The sequence below is a fragment of the Primulina huaijiensis genome, unplaced genomic scaffold (assembly GCF_012295235.1).
Source record: "Primulina huaijiensis isolate GDHJ02 unplaced genomic scaffold, ASM1229523v2 scaffold23545_ERROPOS1600000+, whole genome shotgun sequence".
Classification (NCBI taxonomy): Eukaryota; Viridiplantae; Streptophyta; class Magnoliopsida; order Lamiales; family Gesneriaceae; genus Primulina; species Primulina huaijiensis.
Window position 1 is genome coordinate 84,230 of NW_027355809.1, and position 17,655 is coordinate 101,884.

At 34.7% G+C, this 17,655-nt stretch overlaps 1 protein-coding gene and 1 pseudogene across 1 annotated transcript; one reads left to right on the forward strand and one right to left on the reverse strand.

The window, feature by feature from the left end:
• The first annotated feature begins 1,113 nt into the window (after nucleotides 1-1,113).
• Nucleotides 1,114-5,882, forward strand: LOC140967055 (UDP-N-acetylglucosamine transporter UGNT1-like; annotated as a pseudogene).
• Nucleotides 5,883-7,539: 1,657 nt separating this feature from the next.
• On the reverse strand, nucleotides 7,540-15,040 carry LOC140967070 (vesicle-associated membrane protein 711-like). The gene is made up of 4 exons (XM_073427428.1): nucleotides 14,782-15,040; nucleotides 14,019-14,209; nucleotides 8,177-8,340; nucleotides 7,540-7,948 (listed from the first exon to the last, which is right to left on the reverse strand). The coding sequence occupies exons 1-4, from the start codon at nucleotides 14,996-14,998 to the stop codon at nucleotides 7,858-7,860; spliced, it is 663 nt and encodes a 220-aa protein (XP_073283529.1). The 5' UTR covers nucleotides 14,999-15,040; the 3' UTR covers nucleotides 7,540-7,857.
• Nucleotides 15,041-17,655: the final 2,615 nt, after the last annotated feature.

Genomic DNA, 17,655 nt, shown 5'->3' on the forward strand with positions numbered 1-17,655 from the left:
CGTCAGATCTTATCGGGTAATACTGTCTCTGCTGGGGACATGGTCGACAGTAAGAAAATGATAATACTGATATATAAGATATGAGACAACAACATCAAATAGACAGACACATCCTTAGACTCAGGGGTCTAACAGCCAGAGCCATTAGCACCCAATTAGGTGTACTATGCACTGCCATAAATATAAGGAAATAAAGTCGTGTTTTGGCTAACACCTATAGTTTTTTGCCTAGTGGTAAACGTTTTGGTGTCTGAGCGAGGCTATGAGTTCAAATCTTCCAAGAGTATATTAGAGTGATGTTTGGTTAAACGTACATGACTGAGAGTGGTACTGAGATGAACAACCTTTTATGAAGTTCTCGTGTGTCAAGCTGTTAACGTTGTGCCGCTTGATCTGATTGGTTAGGTTGGTCTTAAAAGAGTGATACCAGATCTTATCAGATAAAAATGTTTCTGTTGGGGATATGACCGACTCTAGGAAAAGAGTAAGACTGATATTTAAGAGATACGAGACATCACCAGGAGATAGACACGTACCTCTCCAGATTCATGGGTCTAACAAACTGACCCATTAGCACTCAAGTAGGTGCACTCCACATTGTCACAAGTATAAGTAAATAAAGTTGTGTCTTGACTAACTTCTATAGTTTTTATTCTAATGGTAAGCGTTTGATCCTAACAGTTGATATCAAAGTGATGTTGGGTTAAGCGTTAATAAGTGAGTAATACTAGTCGTTATTTGAATATAAAGAAAACTTTGACAGGGAAGAGACGTTTCATCGTAAAAAAAAAATTTCTCAACATCTTATGTATAACTTGAAACAATCCAACGGCAGGAAAAATGTTTCTAAACGTCTTTATGTGTCGTGGAAAAATTTCAAGCAGACACTATTGTATTGGTAATTGGATTGATCGAAATAAACTAGTATGTTGTTGGCGGAGATGGCACTCCTACTTCAAGTTTTTTTTAATTTTAAAAATAAATTCAATAATTATATAATAAACATTAGAATAATTATTCGTTGTTATGTATATTAAATATTCACCAAATATTATGATTATTTATGTAATAAATATATATAGTTAGTTTCCTTCTATTTTATTTATGTAATCAATGGCTACGAGTGCCAAGACCAGTTCGATTCTGCCTTTAGCGGCCGGCGATCATCCGATGAAGGCGGAGGAGAAGCTCTTCAAAGGATCTGCCATGACCAAGCGTGGCGCTCAAGCTTCCATCTCGTACATGACTTGTGCCGGTACTTTTTTCTTTATTTTATTTATTAAAAGACTTGAATTTGTTGCTGACGAGAGGGATTAAGAATTCAATTTTTTGCGTTTTGTTCTCAAGTTTGTCTGTTTTGTTTTTGCTTTTTTTTTTGGCCTTGAGGGACGTTGTTTGGAGTTGTCTTTTGTTAATTTTTTTTTATTAATAACTAATTTGGGCTTTTATCGAAATAATTTAATGGTGATTCTATGGAATTTTTATGTGGGCATCCACCGATCATGAATTTAGCGTTGCTGAGTAGATCCAATTCTCTATCTACACTTATATATCGTTGGAGCAGATCCAATTATGTGCCTACACTCATTTATTTGTGATACATGATATCAGAATGAGAACTACTCCAGTTGTGAATATTCGAAATTTATAGTTTCTAGCTGAAACAGTTTCTGACCGTCTGAAATTTACTCGTGTATGTATGTATTATTAGACATATACAAAAAGTACAAATGATTTTGCCCCCGTCAAAATGTTTTGAAATTTTAGTTTCGCCCATTTTCCTAGCTCAGCTGCTACTGAAACCACGAAATTTTCAGTTTGGCGGGCAGAAGGATGGTAGAATTCCAAACCTTAATCTTTGTTAGTGCACTTTGGACTCTTGCTATCACTCTGTGCCTGAAGTTGTCCATACGTAGGGATTAACCTTGGAGCTATTACGCTTGAATGAACATCATACTCATAAACATGAGATCCTTTAGTTGGACTCCCTTACAGCCTCACTAAAATTTAGTCCCACCGAGTATTTGGGCATCTACTCAACTCTTCAATATCCTCATCAACAATTACAAAGACACGTGTTGACTTGGTTTTGCAGTGCTCTTGGTAATGTTCAATAAAGCAGCTCTATCTTCTTATGGCTTTCCGTGTGCCAATGTCATCACCCTTTGTCAGGTATATGTAACAAACCTGATTTTCATTTGTGTCCAGCGGTGGCTGGTTTGTCACGATTCAATTTTTCGTCATAATTTATCCTTGTGTCAGCATATTCTTAGTGTGAAATAAGTATTTTATAGGTTGATCCTTCCAAAGACTTGTTTCTTTGGTGTTATGCTTTAAAACTATGACAATCAGCGTTCCTTAATTGTTTCATAATTCTCGGTGGATTGCTCTTCTTTGTTAATCTTTCTTTATTGTGTCTTGTGTTACTCGATATTCTGTAAATTATTGATCATTACAAATTGCCGTATAAGATTCTCACATTTAATGTGGTCATCTACTGCAGATGATAAGTTCGTGCTGTTTTCTTCATGCACTATGACGCTTAAAGATCATTTCTTTTTTCGCAAATGAATCAGTATCCATCAATGATAGTTCCAAAGCATTGGTACCAATGAAGACATTGTTTGACACTTCCCCTCTCGCTTTAACCTATTTGCTTTACATGGTGATAATTTTTCTCCTTGCTGATCTTTGATTGCTCATCTGTCATAAATAGTAAGATTCTTCCTCATAAAAATGAATTGCTCACATGTTTTCCGGATCCCTCTGAAAGTTAGCCACCATGGAATCTGTACGAGGTGTAAATGTACCCATGTATACAACCTTAAGGAGGACTACAGTTGTATTTACAATGATAGTTGAGTATATTCTCGTGAAGCAGAAGTACACCATTCATATCCTTGGGAGGTAATTGTCCCTTTTATCCTACCGATATTCTTCATAGGGGACTTACTCTTTCAAATTATGAACACCTCTGTTTTGGGTTTGGATTGAAGGCTCTTGCTATTAATTTGAAATTTGTAATTACTTGTTTAAATGTAATACATATTTTTTTTATTCTCTCCTTCCACTTTCTTCTGCATGATCAATGCTGTATACCTCTGTTTAACAAATGAATATTTTCCAGTGTAGCATTGATCGTCCTGGGTGCTTTTATTGCGGGATCCCGGGATTTGTCATTTGACTCCTATGGCTATCTAATTGTTTTTGTATCCAACATCACAACTGCCATATACCTTGCAACTATAGCTCGCATTGGTAGTACTTCATTTGGTGTCCACATGCTGCTTTGCATCTTGCTTATTTGTCTCCAAGCTGATATTTTATGTACCCAGGAAAATCCAGTGGGCTCAATAGTTTTGGTCTCATGTGGTGCAATGGTGAGTATTTACCGTAAATACTTTCCTTTTCAGAATCATTTACATGACCATTCTTTCATTCAAAGTATCATGACACTCTTTTTCCGATGTAGGAATTTTGTGTGGACCTGTTTTACTTGTGTGGACTCTTTTTCGAGGTGACTTGGAGATCACAATGAATTTTCCAAATCTGTTTTCTCCTGGTTTCCTGGTAATATTTTGCTACTGACATGAACTTGATGATATACCACTCTATTCCACGATTTCTCTGTGTGGCTTCTTGTCAATTAACGCACAGACAAAATTACATTTTTCAGTTTTCAATCGTCTGATTAAGACCAAGCATTAATAATCATTCTCAGCGGTCAGGTTTCTAGCCAGTTTTTGCTGATTGCTTCTTCATATTGTTTCACTTGGCCCTTTCATCTTGTATATACAAACTCATTTTCATTTGATTAATGTCCTAGAAAAAGATCAGAATAAGAATTTGGTTGAACCATTAGTATTTAGTAGAAAGATGGGCCAGCTAATCAGCACCAATAACTTCAAGCCTATTTTTGCTTCTAATTGAAATTCCCTCGAATTATATTCAAATTTATTAGAAGGTAAAATAAGGCATTTCCAGTAGAAAGCGAACATGCCAAGGACTTTCGATGGTTCCCCGAAGATTTGACGAGCCAGTCGAGCCCTATTAGAGATTCTATAGAGATGAATGGACCCCTGAATCGTTACAAACTAGAGAAGTTGATGTAGTGAGAGTCAGCATCTCTGATAGATTTAGTGAAGATCCTCTTCCATATTTTTAAATTCAAACAGTTCTTGGGAGAGAAACCGGTCCAGCTTATTGTTTTGGATAAGTCTGTAATAATCATCATGAGTGTGGATAATGAAAAGTGTTCTTATTTTTAATCTTTCATGAGCATATTTTATTGTATTCTTGAAATAAAAAAGGACTGTATACTCATTGGTAAATCATTCAAGCGTAATTACCCAGTTCTAGTGAAAAGGATTACGGGAGGTTTAGCCCTGTCTATGTTTGGTTGCTGTACCAGAAGTAAGGTCTTCCTGTTTGGTCACTCTCTTCTTTTGCACTCATGAGAGCACTGGCACACACACACACACATCAAAGAGCAGGAAACAGGTTTAAAGAGCCAAACATGTTCATGTTGGTTTTTGCGGCATTACTAGTACATGACGAAATGTCATCTGGGCTTCTCCGGTGTCCTAAATCATGCCTGTAATCGTTTTTCTTAGACTTGTTTCTTACAAATTTTGAGATTGTTTCTGATGGCAGGCAGTGTTGTTTTTGTCCTGCATACTGGCTTTCTTCCTGAACTATAGTATATTCCTGAACACCACTCTGAATTCAGCACTCACACAGACGATCTGCGGTAATTTGAAGGTTCGCTCATGATAATTGCTCCATCTATCTTCCTCTGATTATTTTCTTGGGTTCTCGGATAATGCTCTGATGAGTCTGTGGTGTAATATCTGCTCATTTGCGCAATGACTTGGAAGGGCCAAATGCATTAAGTTTGCATTTAGTACTCGATTCTAACTTTGCCTGGTGCACTGTTTGTTCAGGATCTTTTTACGATTTCACTTGGATGGGTAGTTTTTGGTGGTCTCCCATTTGATTTAGTAAGTGCAGTCTCCATCTTGTTACCTTGTTTTGCTTTTCATCTATGATACGACGATAATTTTCATTATATTTGCAGTTGAATGTCATCGGGCAACTTCTTGGCTTCATTGGCTCGGGACTGTATGCGTTGCATAAGCTTATTGGGAAGTGAGCTGATGTGCGGAGAATAGTCAAAATTTTGGCGATTTTTAGTTCAGTAGGAATCATCTTATTAGCTACACGTACTCTATTGTTGTATCATTTGTACTAATTTCCTATGTAAACACGGAATGCTCCATTCCCTTATTTCTTGAGATCTTCAAGCTGTTAATTGCAAATCATGGGTCTGATTTGAACTGGAAAAAGCTCGACTTGTGGTAGAAGAAGCAAGCAGTCTAAAGTCCAACTGCTATAGCCTTTTTTTCAAAAAAATAGAAACATTATAAATTATATTAACTGCTGATATTTCCTTCATAAACTATTGTTTGTCTGAAGCAAATTTGATACGTCATTTGCTTCAGTTTGCTCGCCATGCGTCCAGTTGCTACGATTTACTCACTGTGCTTGATAAAGAGGAAAATGATTCAGATTATGAACTCAATTAAGTAAGTTGTCTATGCTCGTATCTTCTTGGTTCTTATGTAGTCTTTGTGGGGGCTATATTCATTAGCAGCTCCATCATGAGTTATGTGCTGAGTTCCGAGAAGATCTAGTCAATTACAGAAGCCCGCTCATTGGAATTGAACATCAATTTTCTGTTTCCTTCTCTCATCGATAGTTTTTGGCTTTGAAGCCAAGACTCAATCTCTGTCTGATGTGTCAAGTTGACTCACTTTGCAGTTCATATGGCTACAAGGGAAGACAACAAAATGGTGAGAAGGATGATATTAATGGTGGACAGAGCATGTTGATAACGTGGAGTTAGATAGCGGCATTCATTCATAGTGGGAGCACAAGATAACTCACTTATTGAGAGGGTGGTTTTCATACCGGAAGCTGCATGGTGCCCCAATGAGAATTGGAGATGGAACTCCTTTTCCAAAAATTTCCAATAGAGGGCTAGGAAGTTTAAGGAAGGTGATAAGATCATACAGCAGTAAGTATGATTCTCAAACATAACTTGCAAAGTGGAATAAATACCGTTATACTCTATTTAGATGGCTGGATTCAGATTTGACTTGGATTTAAATGACAATTTCGTGGAAATTAATGGATCTGAAATGACAAGCTTTAGCGCGAGTTTCAAATATCACAAACAAAGAAAAGCAAATGTAATGTATTTGAATGGTACTTTTAAAACTTTTAATTTCTTTTGTTTTGCCAAACATGTTTGATGATTTGGATGACTGATTTTAAATCCATATAACTCAGATCTATCAATCCAAATGAAACCATGGGGAGTTCTTTGTAGTTTTTATATGTTTATATCATTTTAAAAATGATTATTATTTATATTTATATTTATATTTATATTATAAATAAAACGGAAACTTGTTTTTTTTTTTGCTAAAATGGAAAAAATCAGAAATTAAGGTTATTTATTAATTATTAAATTCTTTAATCATCGTTGTTAATTATGTGTCAACCAGTTTGACTTAGTCAATAATTGAAATATCATAATTCTATTTAAATAGACAATTATGATTTACCATATATTTTCCTAACACATAAATATATTTACAAAAATATCAATGAAATTTCTCTTTACACATTTTTATAGACATATATATAGATATGGATTTGTTGTTTTGCTGGATATTTTTAAAATGGACGAGTGCTATCATCAGACTGGGAGTGTAACAGGTTATCATTGAAACTAGCGATTGTTCCCTTGTGTAATTGAGATACACTCCCGTTTTTTCTTCTGAATCGTCTGTGTGTATGGAACAGTTCTCCCATAAACGAAACCAAAATGCTTTCAAAATTCTTGAATTGAATAATGTTGCTTTCACTTCCGAGGAAGTAATAGTGCATTTTATCGAATTGTTCGAGCCTCCAATCATTAAAATTGATATATTGCGTGCTCCCTTCCAAATTACGAATTCATGGTCCTGATCAACAGTTGGAGAGATAGACTTTGTCTGCCGTCAATCTATTTACTTTCGAAATATTTGTAGTCGCTGTGCTTAAATCGTCCTTTTCTTACGTACAAATTTTGTTCATCGAGTTTAATGAACCGTAGAGTAACCCATATATTTTTTGGGGAAGCTGCCTCATCTTGAATGCATGTTTTTCAAAATTTATGCCACCTGTTTTGAGGTGTGAGAACTCTCTTTTCGCTGTTTATCCATTAGGAAAGTGAAGAAATAATATTTTATAGAGCAGTTTTTGCATTTATCTCAGGGACACATGATGGGAACCTCAGACATTTATTTTTGATGCTGGCTCGATCTACCATCCTTGATTTATGCCCCCTTCTATTACACTTTGCTCCACTATGATGACGTATTCTTCTTTATGAATCAAATCAAACTAAATATTATTGAATTTTCACTCACACAACACCTCATATCATAATTGATTAAAAAATTTCCCAGATCAATAGTAATTTCTCAAAGATAATAAAGACACTTACAATACTTATTATAATACAACAGAGAGTATGAGTCGCAGAAAATACAAATCATCTCACATTTTGAATACCCAATTTTCATGCTTTGCTGTCCTGGAATATCAAGCTACAAAGCTAGAGAGCCCCGACAAGAGCTTCACGCACAATAACTTCTTTTGCCACAGAATCAACAATACTCGACCTTAACAATCAAGTTTTCATCACAAACATTTCGAAGATTTCTTTATAACCTATCCCAGGAGATCTAATCAAAAGAATGCAAATATACACAATCGATAACGAGAACCGGGCGCGTGCACCAAATCTCACTTCAGACAAGATGGAAGAGTGGGTCCATGGCAAACAAAACCCATAACAACATACACAATTACCAGCAGGAGTATCACCAACGCAACCCTGCAAAAAACAATCACAGATAACTGGCTTGGAGACGGAGAAGAAATAACAGATCACAGATCATGATATGGAAATGTATGGCACACTCACAAAGTGTGAATTACATATCAAGTGGAAACAGAAGGATATTTTTATCAAAATCATTTAACACAGAGATAGAAGTGCATTTGTTACAATAAATCGTGCAAATTCTTTCAAAGAGGAAACTGCCAAGTCCATTCAACTTACGTGAGCCAAACATTTCTCCACCAGACATTCCTTCTGAAACGTCGTGTCTGCTTCCTGAATCTTAAAGTGTTTCCTTGCATAGTCGCAGTCTTATCGACCAGCAGCTCTAAATGATCACCCCTGTCTAAGACTTTATCGATATTCTCTATCATGACATTCCGCACCTGTTACAGGTCACAATTAAAATTTTAACCTTCACTGCTTCACACTAATCAGAGACCAAAAAGCAGGAATCAAAAGAGTAAAGCTGTTAAGTCGAACATTTTGCTATATTAGTGCGAAGAAGCTAGAGCAGGCTACATTCAAGAATGAACCGGACCATGTTTGAATGGCTTGGTTAACGAGGTCTACAAGTTGGCGGTTCCAACCCTTAACTGACACATCAACCCAAAACTTGACTACGCTCAATAGTCCGATTAACCGGATCAATATGTAGGTGGTCCCAATATAATGCGCACGCCTTTAGACAGCGCGATTAAGGAACATTCCCAACCCTCAAACCACAGGGTTCAATCGAGCAGTTCGGAACTAACTGTTTAACCCATGGTTCAGCCTTTTTTTGTGGATGGCCACAATTTCTTGATAGCTTTTCTAAACCACCAAGATTAAGTGGTTGTTGGTTAATAGTCATAAACCAGTCGGGTCGAGTTGACAAGTCTTACCCAGACGGTTCAGCCGATTTTTTTAATAAAGAGCCTGGTCGCTTGACCAATTTTTCTATCGATGGCCAAGAATAAACGGCCGCTAAAAATCAGTCATGTGCCAATTTGGTAGAATTTTTTTATAATTTAAATTATATTTATTTAAAAAGTCTATAAATACTGCATTATTTCATTTTTTGTTACAAAAAACTCTCTAATTGTCTCAAACTTTTAAATCCTCAACTCTTTCAATCCTCTCAACTCAAGTGTAAAATCTCTAAAATTGTTTTATCTCATATCTTACTTTCTTACTTCATTTCTTTCAACTTCATACTTCTTTCATCTTAAATTCTATTATTTATTTAAATAATCAAATAAAAAGTTCAAGTTCATCCGACAAAGATAAGGGAAAGTTGGCAATTAATTATTTTGGTTGAACACCTTCACCTCAACCGCAATAATAATATCGAATTAACTGATGTTAAGCAACACCATACATTTCCAACTCGATAAATAATGAGCGATGCCAATGTTCAACCTCCTCCCGCTCTCAAATCTTCTATTTTCATCAAATATTTTGATAAGGTGAAGTTTCGTACAGATAAACGAATAGCAAAATGTAAGTTTTGTGATAGATCATATGAATTTCAAATAAGAGGTGGATATGGATCCTTGATGACACTTAGAAACATGAATCACCCGGTTGAAATTGGAGTTGATCGATTTCAAATTCAAATCTTTGGATACACATCATCAAGTGGAATTAACGATTCTCGCTTATTTGAGAGTAAAATTAGTTATATTTGTCTTTAGTGTACATCATTCTCTTGGTTTGGAACTTTGGATAATAAATATACTTCTGAATATTTTTGTCGGAGGGTAATAAATTCCACTGCTAAACGTCTTCCACGAACAACACTCGTACACACTATAAAAAAATAGTTCAGGCAGGTAAAAAAATCTTTAACTAAAGAATAGATTTGCATAAAGTTTCTCAATGTTCTAATGTTTAGGGTGATCATATTCAAACTGTTTGTAAATCGGTATTAATAGTCACTAGATTGACTATTCTAGGTCAATCCAAAAAATTAATTTATATAGTGATCGATGCAGCGCAGCCGGTCAGCAACATTTCTCAAATAATTTTTTTAGTATTAGAAGAATACTGTTTAACTTTAAAAAAAATCAATCTCATTTGACAAAGCTGGTATTGAAGCTGTTAAACCTGTATGTCAACCATCAAGCGATAATAGTTTTTTTATTACTTTGAAACATATATCGTGTCTTAAATTTGTGTTCAAAATGGGCTAAAAATTTTAGAATATTAAATTAAGTCCATTATGACAACAATTACTTACAGTCACATCATAAAAGTATGAAACAAAGGGGTAAATTTTACAAAATTAATGGTAATATGTGGGGGGGAAAATCTAAGGCATGTCCCAACCCATTGGAATTGAATGTACAGATTATAACAAGATCTTTTTGATTTTTTCCACCAACAGATATGTTTAGTACTGTTTGTAAAATTTTAAAAGTTTTATTCACTTTATTGAACAATTATCGATAGTTTATTATCCAAATTCTCTTTTTTTGTAAAAAAAATTATCCAAGTTCTAACGAATTGTTGTCACATTGCATTAATTTTAAATGAAGACTCTAATGATGAAATTCAAACTGATTGTGTTCTAAAAATGAAAGCTGAGTAAGATATTATATCTTTATTACCTTCCAGAAATTATTTAATTGATTTTGTTATTTTTGCGTTAGATCCTAGGCTTATATTTGATGTTTTGTGAGGGAAGTTAACCATATATTATGATGCTGTAGTTCTGATTACAGATAACTATTCTCCTAATCCTTCATTTATCCTACATGATATTAGAGAACATTTACATGATAATTATGAAAAAGTATTGTTTTAAGCATGGGGACGTGTTAGTCTACATGAACATAAAGTACTAGCAGCATGAGTAGCTTTTCTAAACTTACAAAAACCTGACTATTAGTAAGAGAATTGGACAAAAGATCTGAGAAGATTTTCAAGTTTGCCTTGTCTCAAGAGTTGCTGTAGGACAAGTTTTTAGTTCTGGAGAAAACTTGTAGGAGGGAAGACGTTTAACCATTTCTCTCAAGCATTCCTCAATGACTGGACAACAGCCGCAAAACAAATACAAGGCAAGGCACTTCTTAATGGCAAGCAAGGTGAATTTGAAACGTCACGCCATTTTTAAGTTACGACTTACGAAACTACATGAGCTTTGATTCCTCTACATCTTACGAGGATACGCGGGTAACTTGAATTTTAAGTTCAAGCAGTTCTTTCCCTTTCAAATTTGCAGAATTAAATTCTAGTTGATGATATTTTTTTTTTCTGATTTAAGTTTCGATCTTTTTTCACACTTTTAGTTTTTAAAATTTGGATGGTTAAATATTATTGATAATTATTTTTGTTTAGTTTTAATATTAAATTAAAAATCAAAGTTCGAACCGGAACGATGGTTACCATAAGGCATAAACCACCATTTCAGGGGCGGATTATGATTAAGGGCTTGGAAATCCCTATTCTTCGTGTTAGAGTAGGTGCCCAGCAAGCCAACTTGTAGCTCAGGTATTTATTGACTCTAATGTCAAACAATCTTTATTTTAATAATATTTTACGATTTCATTCGATTATGGCATTATACTTTATCTGTATACCTATGCAATCTGCATAGATAAAGTCCTTGAATATATAACTGGAACCATGAGATCTGCGTCGCAACGTAAGATCGTGGAACTCATTAGGAAGTGTACCGTATATTCTAAACAGGTTCCTAGTCGAATCAACCATCTAAAACAAGGATAAAGGTCGCTCGAGCTTGATACTAATATATGTGATGTCAACGCCGTGTTTCATTGACAAAGGTATGGAGATGTCTATTCACACGGATGGGTGATCATATGATGATACACTGAACAACCCTCCCTCGAACGGTCCAAGTGGTTCTCACATATCGAGTGGAATAGTCCGCAGTTATGGCTGTACACCATTAGTCATTTGACCCGGGACAATGTAGAGGCTATACGTACTAGCATGCATTTTGATCCGTGTACCGACTCCATTGAGGGTCATCAGATGGCGATGTTGGATGTAGTTTCGAAATACGTATTAGCAAATGAATTGTAGTCAGGGATTCACCGTTCGCCTGCAAGGAGTCTCTGGCTAGAGCAAGATATGTGCTTTAGGGAAATGTGTTTTACTAGTTGTACATACCATGACACTGTTAGTCTGTTACTACTCAAAGATAAATCACATCGCTATCGAATTCATATGCAACTCTCGATATACCAATGATTGTAGATTCGATCGGGATATATATGCTGAAGGGACCGTACTGTACGCTAACCATGACTAAAAGTTCTTGCAGGCACTATCAGTGATACCTAGGGGATCATGGGACGATGCTACTAGACGCTTTTACCATGAACCAATGGGTGCGGTAAAAAATGAGTTCTGACATTCTTGATCAAGGAGTTGATGAAAAGAATGGAGCTAACTAAGGTAAGCCCGAATAAGAATAAATTTTATTCTGAATCACATGGAGATGTGAACGCATGGCTAGCTGTATTCCTGAACCATTGAGGGTCACACAAGTATCGGATTTTGTGTTCTCGTTGAGAAAGTCAAAGTTCAAGGAGTTGAAATTTGGCAACTATTGTTTGATGGGATCAAACAGGAACCTTATAAAGGAGTTTATGAGATGATTCCATAGGATGAAAGAAATGGAAGTTAGCATGATTGCTAATTGAGGAAAGAGAGTGGAACGGCCTGTTTTGTGAAGGAGTTCACTAAAACTGACTGCTGCCCAATATGGTAAGTGAAAATTTTGATCTTTGAAATTTTCGATTTTCATTATATGAACGAGACTTGTATCCTTGATACATCGGCGTTTTCGGATCGTCGATTGGGGTTATAATGAGTTCGGAATCATTTATTTAGTGATTCCCATAAATATTCTAGAGGAGTCTAGAATTAAATTAACCAAAGAGTTAATTTCATAAATTAAATAATGATTATTTAATTTAAATAATGTACATATACATGTATATATTTTTCATATGGTGATATAAAATATGTGTATATGATATTAATATATCATGTATTATTAAAAGATAATGAATACATTATATATTAATTATATGAGAGTTTAAATATAATGATATATGTAGAGTCTTTGCAGGAGAGGGACTCCTAATTGGATTAGGAGTCAACCTCTATATATACACCATATGGGGTCAAAAATAAAAGGCAAGTTTTGCACACAATATTGCATACAAAAATTCACAATTATCCTTCCATTCCCTTGAACAATGTCTCGGCCACCATAAGGAAATTGGAAGAAATTTTGGCAACAAAGAGCAAATTAGATTTGCTTAGTTATGGATTAAAAATCTATAATATTTGTTAACAATCAATTAAGCAAAAATCCATGTTTATGAATCATGGAACTCACAGCCACTTCACAATTAATTTGTGAAAGTTTCGGCCACCTATCTTCTTCAACCGTTGCGCCGCTTCGTCTCCGGATTTTGGAAATTCGGAAGTTACAGTCTCAACGCACAAATCTCGTGATTTCTAGTACAGTCCAAGCGAGGAACAAAGTTTTCGATCGTGGACCCAATTAGGCGAACAAGCCGTTCGTAGGGATTTACAAGAAGGGTTATCTCCGCGTAAAAACCGGAACAATTTGGAGTCCAGCGTTCTAATCGCAAAAGTATGATTATAAAACGCCCTATGAATAGTTTTAAACGCACGACGCCCAAGCAAAAACTTTTAAACTTCTGATGCGTCTTGAGTACGAGAATACGATGTCCCAACACTTCGACTTGCTAGTTCCAACCAGAAAACCTAGGTCATGGCCCATGGCCCAATCTAAAAGAATTTTCAAATTATAGGCATGGAAATATGCGCACACTAGTCATAATCTAGTTTCATTTGTTATTCCATTTAGAGAACTCTCAAATCAAACATCTAAGGTATTTCACCATTCATTAAGTGATCTACTGGTAGGAATTGGTATGATTTAAACAATGAAACTTAAAATGATAACGTCCTGTAAACCATTTGGGGGATAAAACTTGGTGCAAAAAAGAAATCTAAGAAGACATCTCAACAAGAGCACGAATCCCCTGTTTATGATTCCAATATCTTTAGTTACCTGACTCATTTCACCTCTTAGCCGGTTTATCCTGTCAGCATTTGGATCATTGGAGAAAAAATCCATTTGCCGGCCGAGGACCCTTGAAAATTCATCGTTCATGGCATAAGCTTGTGCAGATAATACAGCTCGACCATATGTCCTCACAAATTTTTGATGAATGTCTTCAAGAAATTCAAAAGGAATTCTTCCTGCATAGGTGTCAGAGTATAACAAAAAAAGGTTTTGCTCAAGCACATGATAAAGGTTGCGGGACATATAAATCATGAAATTGCCAAATAACATGAAAAACCTCATTGCAATGATGCGAGTGTTGGGACTGCCAATTATTCAGATTAGGATGCACAACTGAATAGCAATTTGAAGTAATTACAAAAAAAGAATGCCAAATAGCAACCAATGCTATCATGCTGCTTCAGCCATTTTCACAATTAATTGCAAAAAATACCAAATCCTAAGCAAATGCCAAACCAAATATCTAGTAGCTGGTGAAATAAAAACCAAGCCCAAAGAGAGAAGTATCAACGCCCAAAAAAATTAGGCATAACTGAAAAGCACAAGGCTCGAACAATACTATACAATTCAAGATCCATATGTGCAGCCAGAGATGAGAAGCTAAGTCATGAATCGCATTCAAATTATTTCCACGTTCTGAAACAAAAAAAGCATAACATCCATCTCCAAATTCCGGCGAGAGGCAATCTTTGTGAAGCTAATTTTAAGCATAATAAAATCGAGAAAAAGATGAAAACTTTTCGCGTACGTCCAGCTGTGTCGTCCGCCATACAAAGAACGGTGAGTCCATCTGTGCGTTTGACATGGAAAATGTAGCGATCCTGGGAATAAGAAACGTTGGTGTCGTTGTTTCCAGGGATTTTCTCCAGGATTTGGCGCGCAATGGAATTCGCCGTGGTGGAGGCGGAGCTGAACTCGGCGAGCACCACGGAACCACGCGCCACTAGCGCGTACAGAATCGTCATCCTTCTCTAAAAAAAAGTTGGATTGACTTTTGAAGCGAAGAGAAGTTTCTGGTAATTCATTTATTTATCATTTTAATTTACGTGAATATGATATTCATCAATTATGTTAAATATATATTTTATTTAAGTCGTTTATTAAAAAAATTTATTTTTGATATCAAAAATATTATTTTTTTAATTTTAAACTAAATCAATAATCTCATCATAATTGGAACAACTATTATAAATTTTTACTCATTTAGAGTTTAATAATAATTAAAAAGTATGTTAGATAATAATATTTCACCAAACACATTAAAAATAATAATAACAGTAAATACTGCACGTATGAGATAATGTACTCAATTCTATCACTAGAATAATAATAATAATAATAATAATAATAATAGGAAAATAAATTAGAAGTGTAAAATATATTGTAATGACGTCAGCAGGCTGGGCCGGAGATTCAATGTGGTTCATCGAAGCAAACAAAACAACACGCCATCAAACTTCCCGTTTGATGAATACGTATGCTTTGTGAATCAGGGACGACAAGGAAGAAACAAAACTCAAAGATGCAAATTCGCCTCCAAATCAGTTCCAAAACTAGGTAAAAGGAAATTGGAGAGGATAGAGGCTACATCATGATAATATACCATAATTTCATGTTTGGGTGAAATTAATTAGGTTTCGTGTATTTTGATCGAGTATGAGAAATATTGTAATATAATGTATGTTGTTTAATTCCAATTTGAGTACTTTTTCGGGTTCTATTTTTCTATTATTTTTGTATGCAATGAAATAATTTCCATCTAATATGAGTAATCCCAAAACTATGAACCAATTTTTCAATTCAATTCACCCCATCCACAATGTTATACCATAATTTTGTGGATGGATAACATTAGCATTCATGCATTTTCATCAGGTGTGAGAAATGTAATGTAAGACATGTTTAATATTGTGGGTACTACTGTCTATTAATCTACTATCATTTCGGCCACCTAAGGAGTAATGAACCACAAATTCCACATTATTTTGTCTATATGTTTACCATGTTCTAAAGAATATATGAACGAGAACAATTTAATGGACTATAGATTAATTACATGCATGATACTCAAGTAAAAGCATTATCTCATATTACATCAATGGATCTAAGTGGTATTACTTTTGTATGCAATGAAATAATATTGACTTCGTACCAGTAATCCCAAAACTATGAACTATTTTTCAGTATAATTTACCCCATCCATAATGCTATGCTATGCCACACTTTTGTGTTTTGGTAACATCAGCATTCATGCATTTTCATCAGATACAAGAAACGTAATATAATGTATGTTTAGTTTCAAATTGAGCGCTTATGGTAACATTTGGGGTACTATGGTTCATTAATACAGTATCATTTCGGTCACCTAAGGACTAATGAACCACTGATTAATATTCCCCATCACTTCAGGTACATGTTTAACTTATTGTGGATAATATATGAATGAAAATAATTTAATAGACTATAGATTAATGACACTATATTACATAATATCAAGTAAAAACTGTGAGACCTTTTTCCACTCAAATTCACTACTTATCCACACTGCTATACCATAATGTTGTGTTTGGTTAACATTGGCCTTCGTTTATTTTGATTGAGTATAGAAATGTAGTATAAGATATGTTTAGTTTCAAATTGAGCACTATGTGCCGCATGTCGGGTACTATTGTCTATTAATCGAGTATCATTTTTCGGCCACCGAAGGAAGAGATTTTACCAATGATTATGGATTTGAACCATTGTTCAACATAAATATATACATGACTTATTCCAATACTTTGGAATATTTTCAAGAAAATCTAACAAATGGATATCGGAGCAAAGAAGAACATATCAGAATTATAAGGTAAATTTATGTATCAGAGATAGTCCCGAATTCCTCTGAACTCTCCAGAGATCTTAGAGAGATCCAAAAGAGGGTGCAAAATTATGACATTCAACTATACTATGTACCACCTAAAATTGAAGAAATACTTAAAATACAAGAATAAATTTATGTTAACAATAAATGATATTCAAATAAAAATTCAAAATCTAAAACAACAACTTAATTCTAGTAAAATGATCATGGAATGAAGGTTATTATCATCATTTTGTACAGAACCCTTATTACACCAAAGATGGATGATTAAATTGATACAAAAACATTTAACTGACGATGATAAAACGATCAATCTCATCAAAACTGCCATATAAAAGACAATAATATGATGACAACTGTAGAAAAGATTGATATGAATGATTTAAACGACTTTGCATATTTTTCTCTTCTCTTTCTCCTTTTCGGTCTTGGCAAACGAATTGGAAGAAAAAATTACTTCAAATTGCTAACGAGACTTTTCCAAACGAATCTTTGTCTCATGTAAAGGGATCAAGAAGACAAAAATATTAATCGGAGGTGCTGGACAGACATCTTGGTACAAGGTGAAACACTATTGATTTATTTTCATGATAAACACTACTGATTTATTTTCATGATACATGAGCTGAAATTTTGTTAGTATACAATTTCTTACAAATGTTTAAATATCGTACACAAGAAAATGAGACTAGAAGATTAATGTTCACAACACCGTGTGATTAAAAAATCATAGTTCAAAGACTATGAGAGGTATTTTAT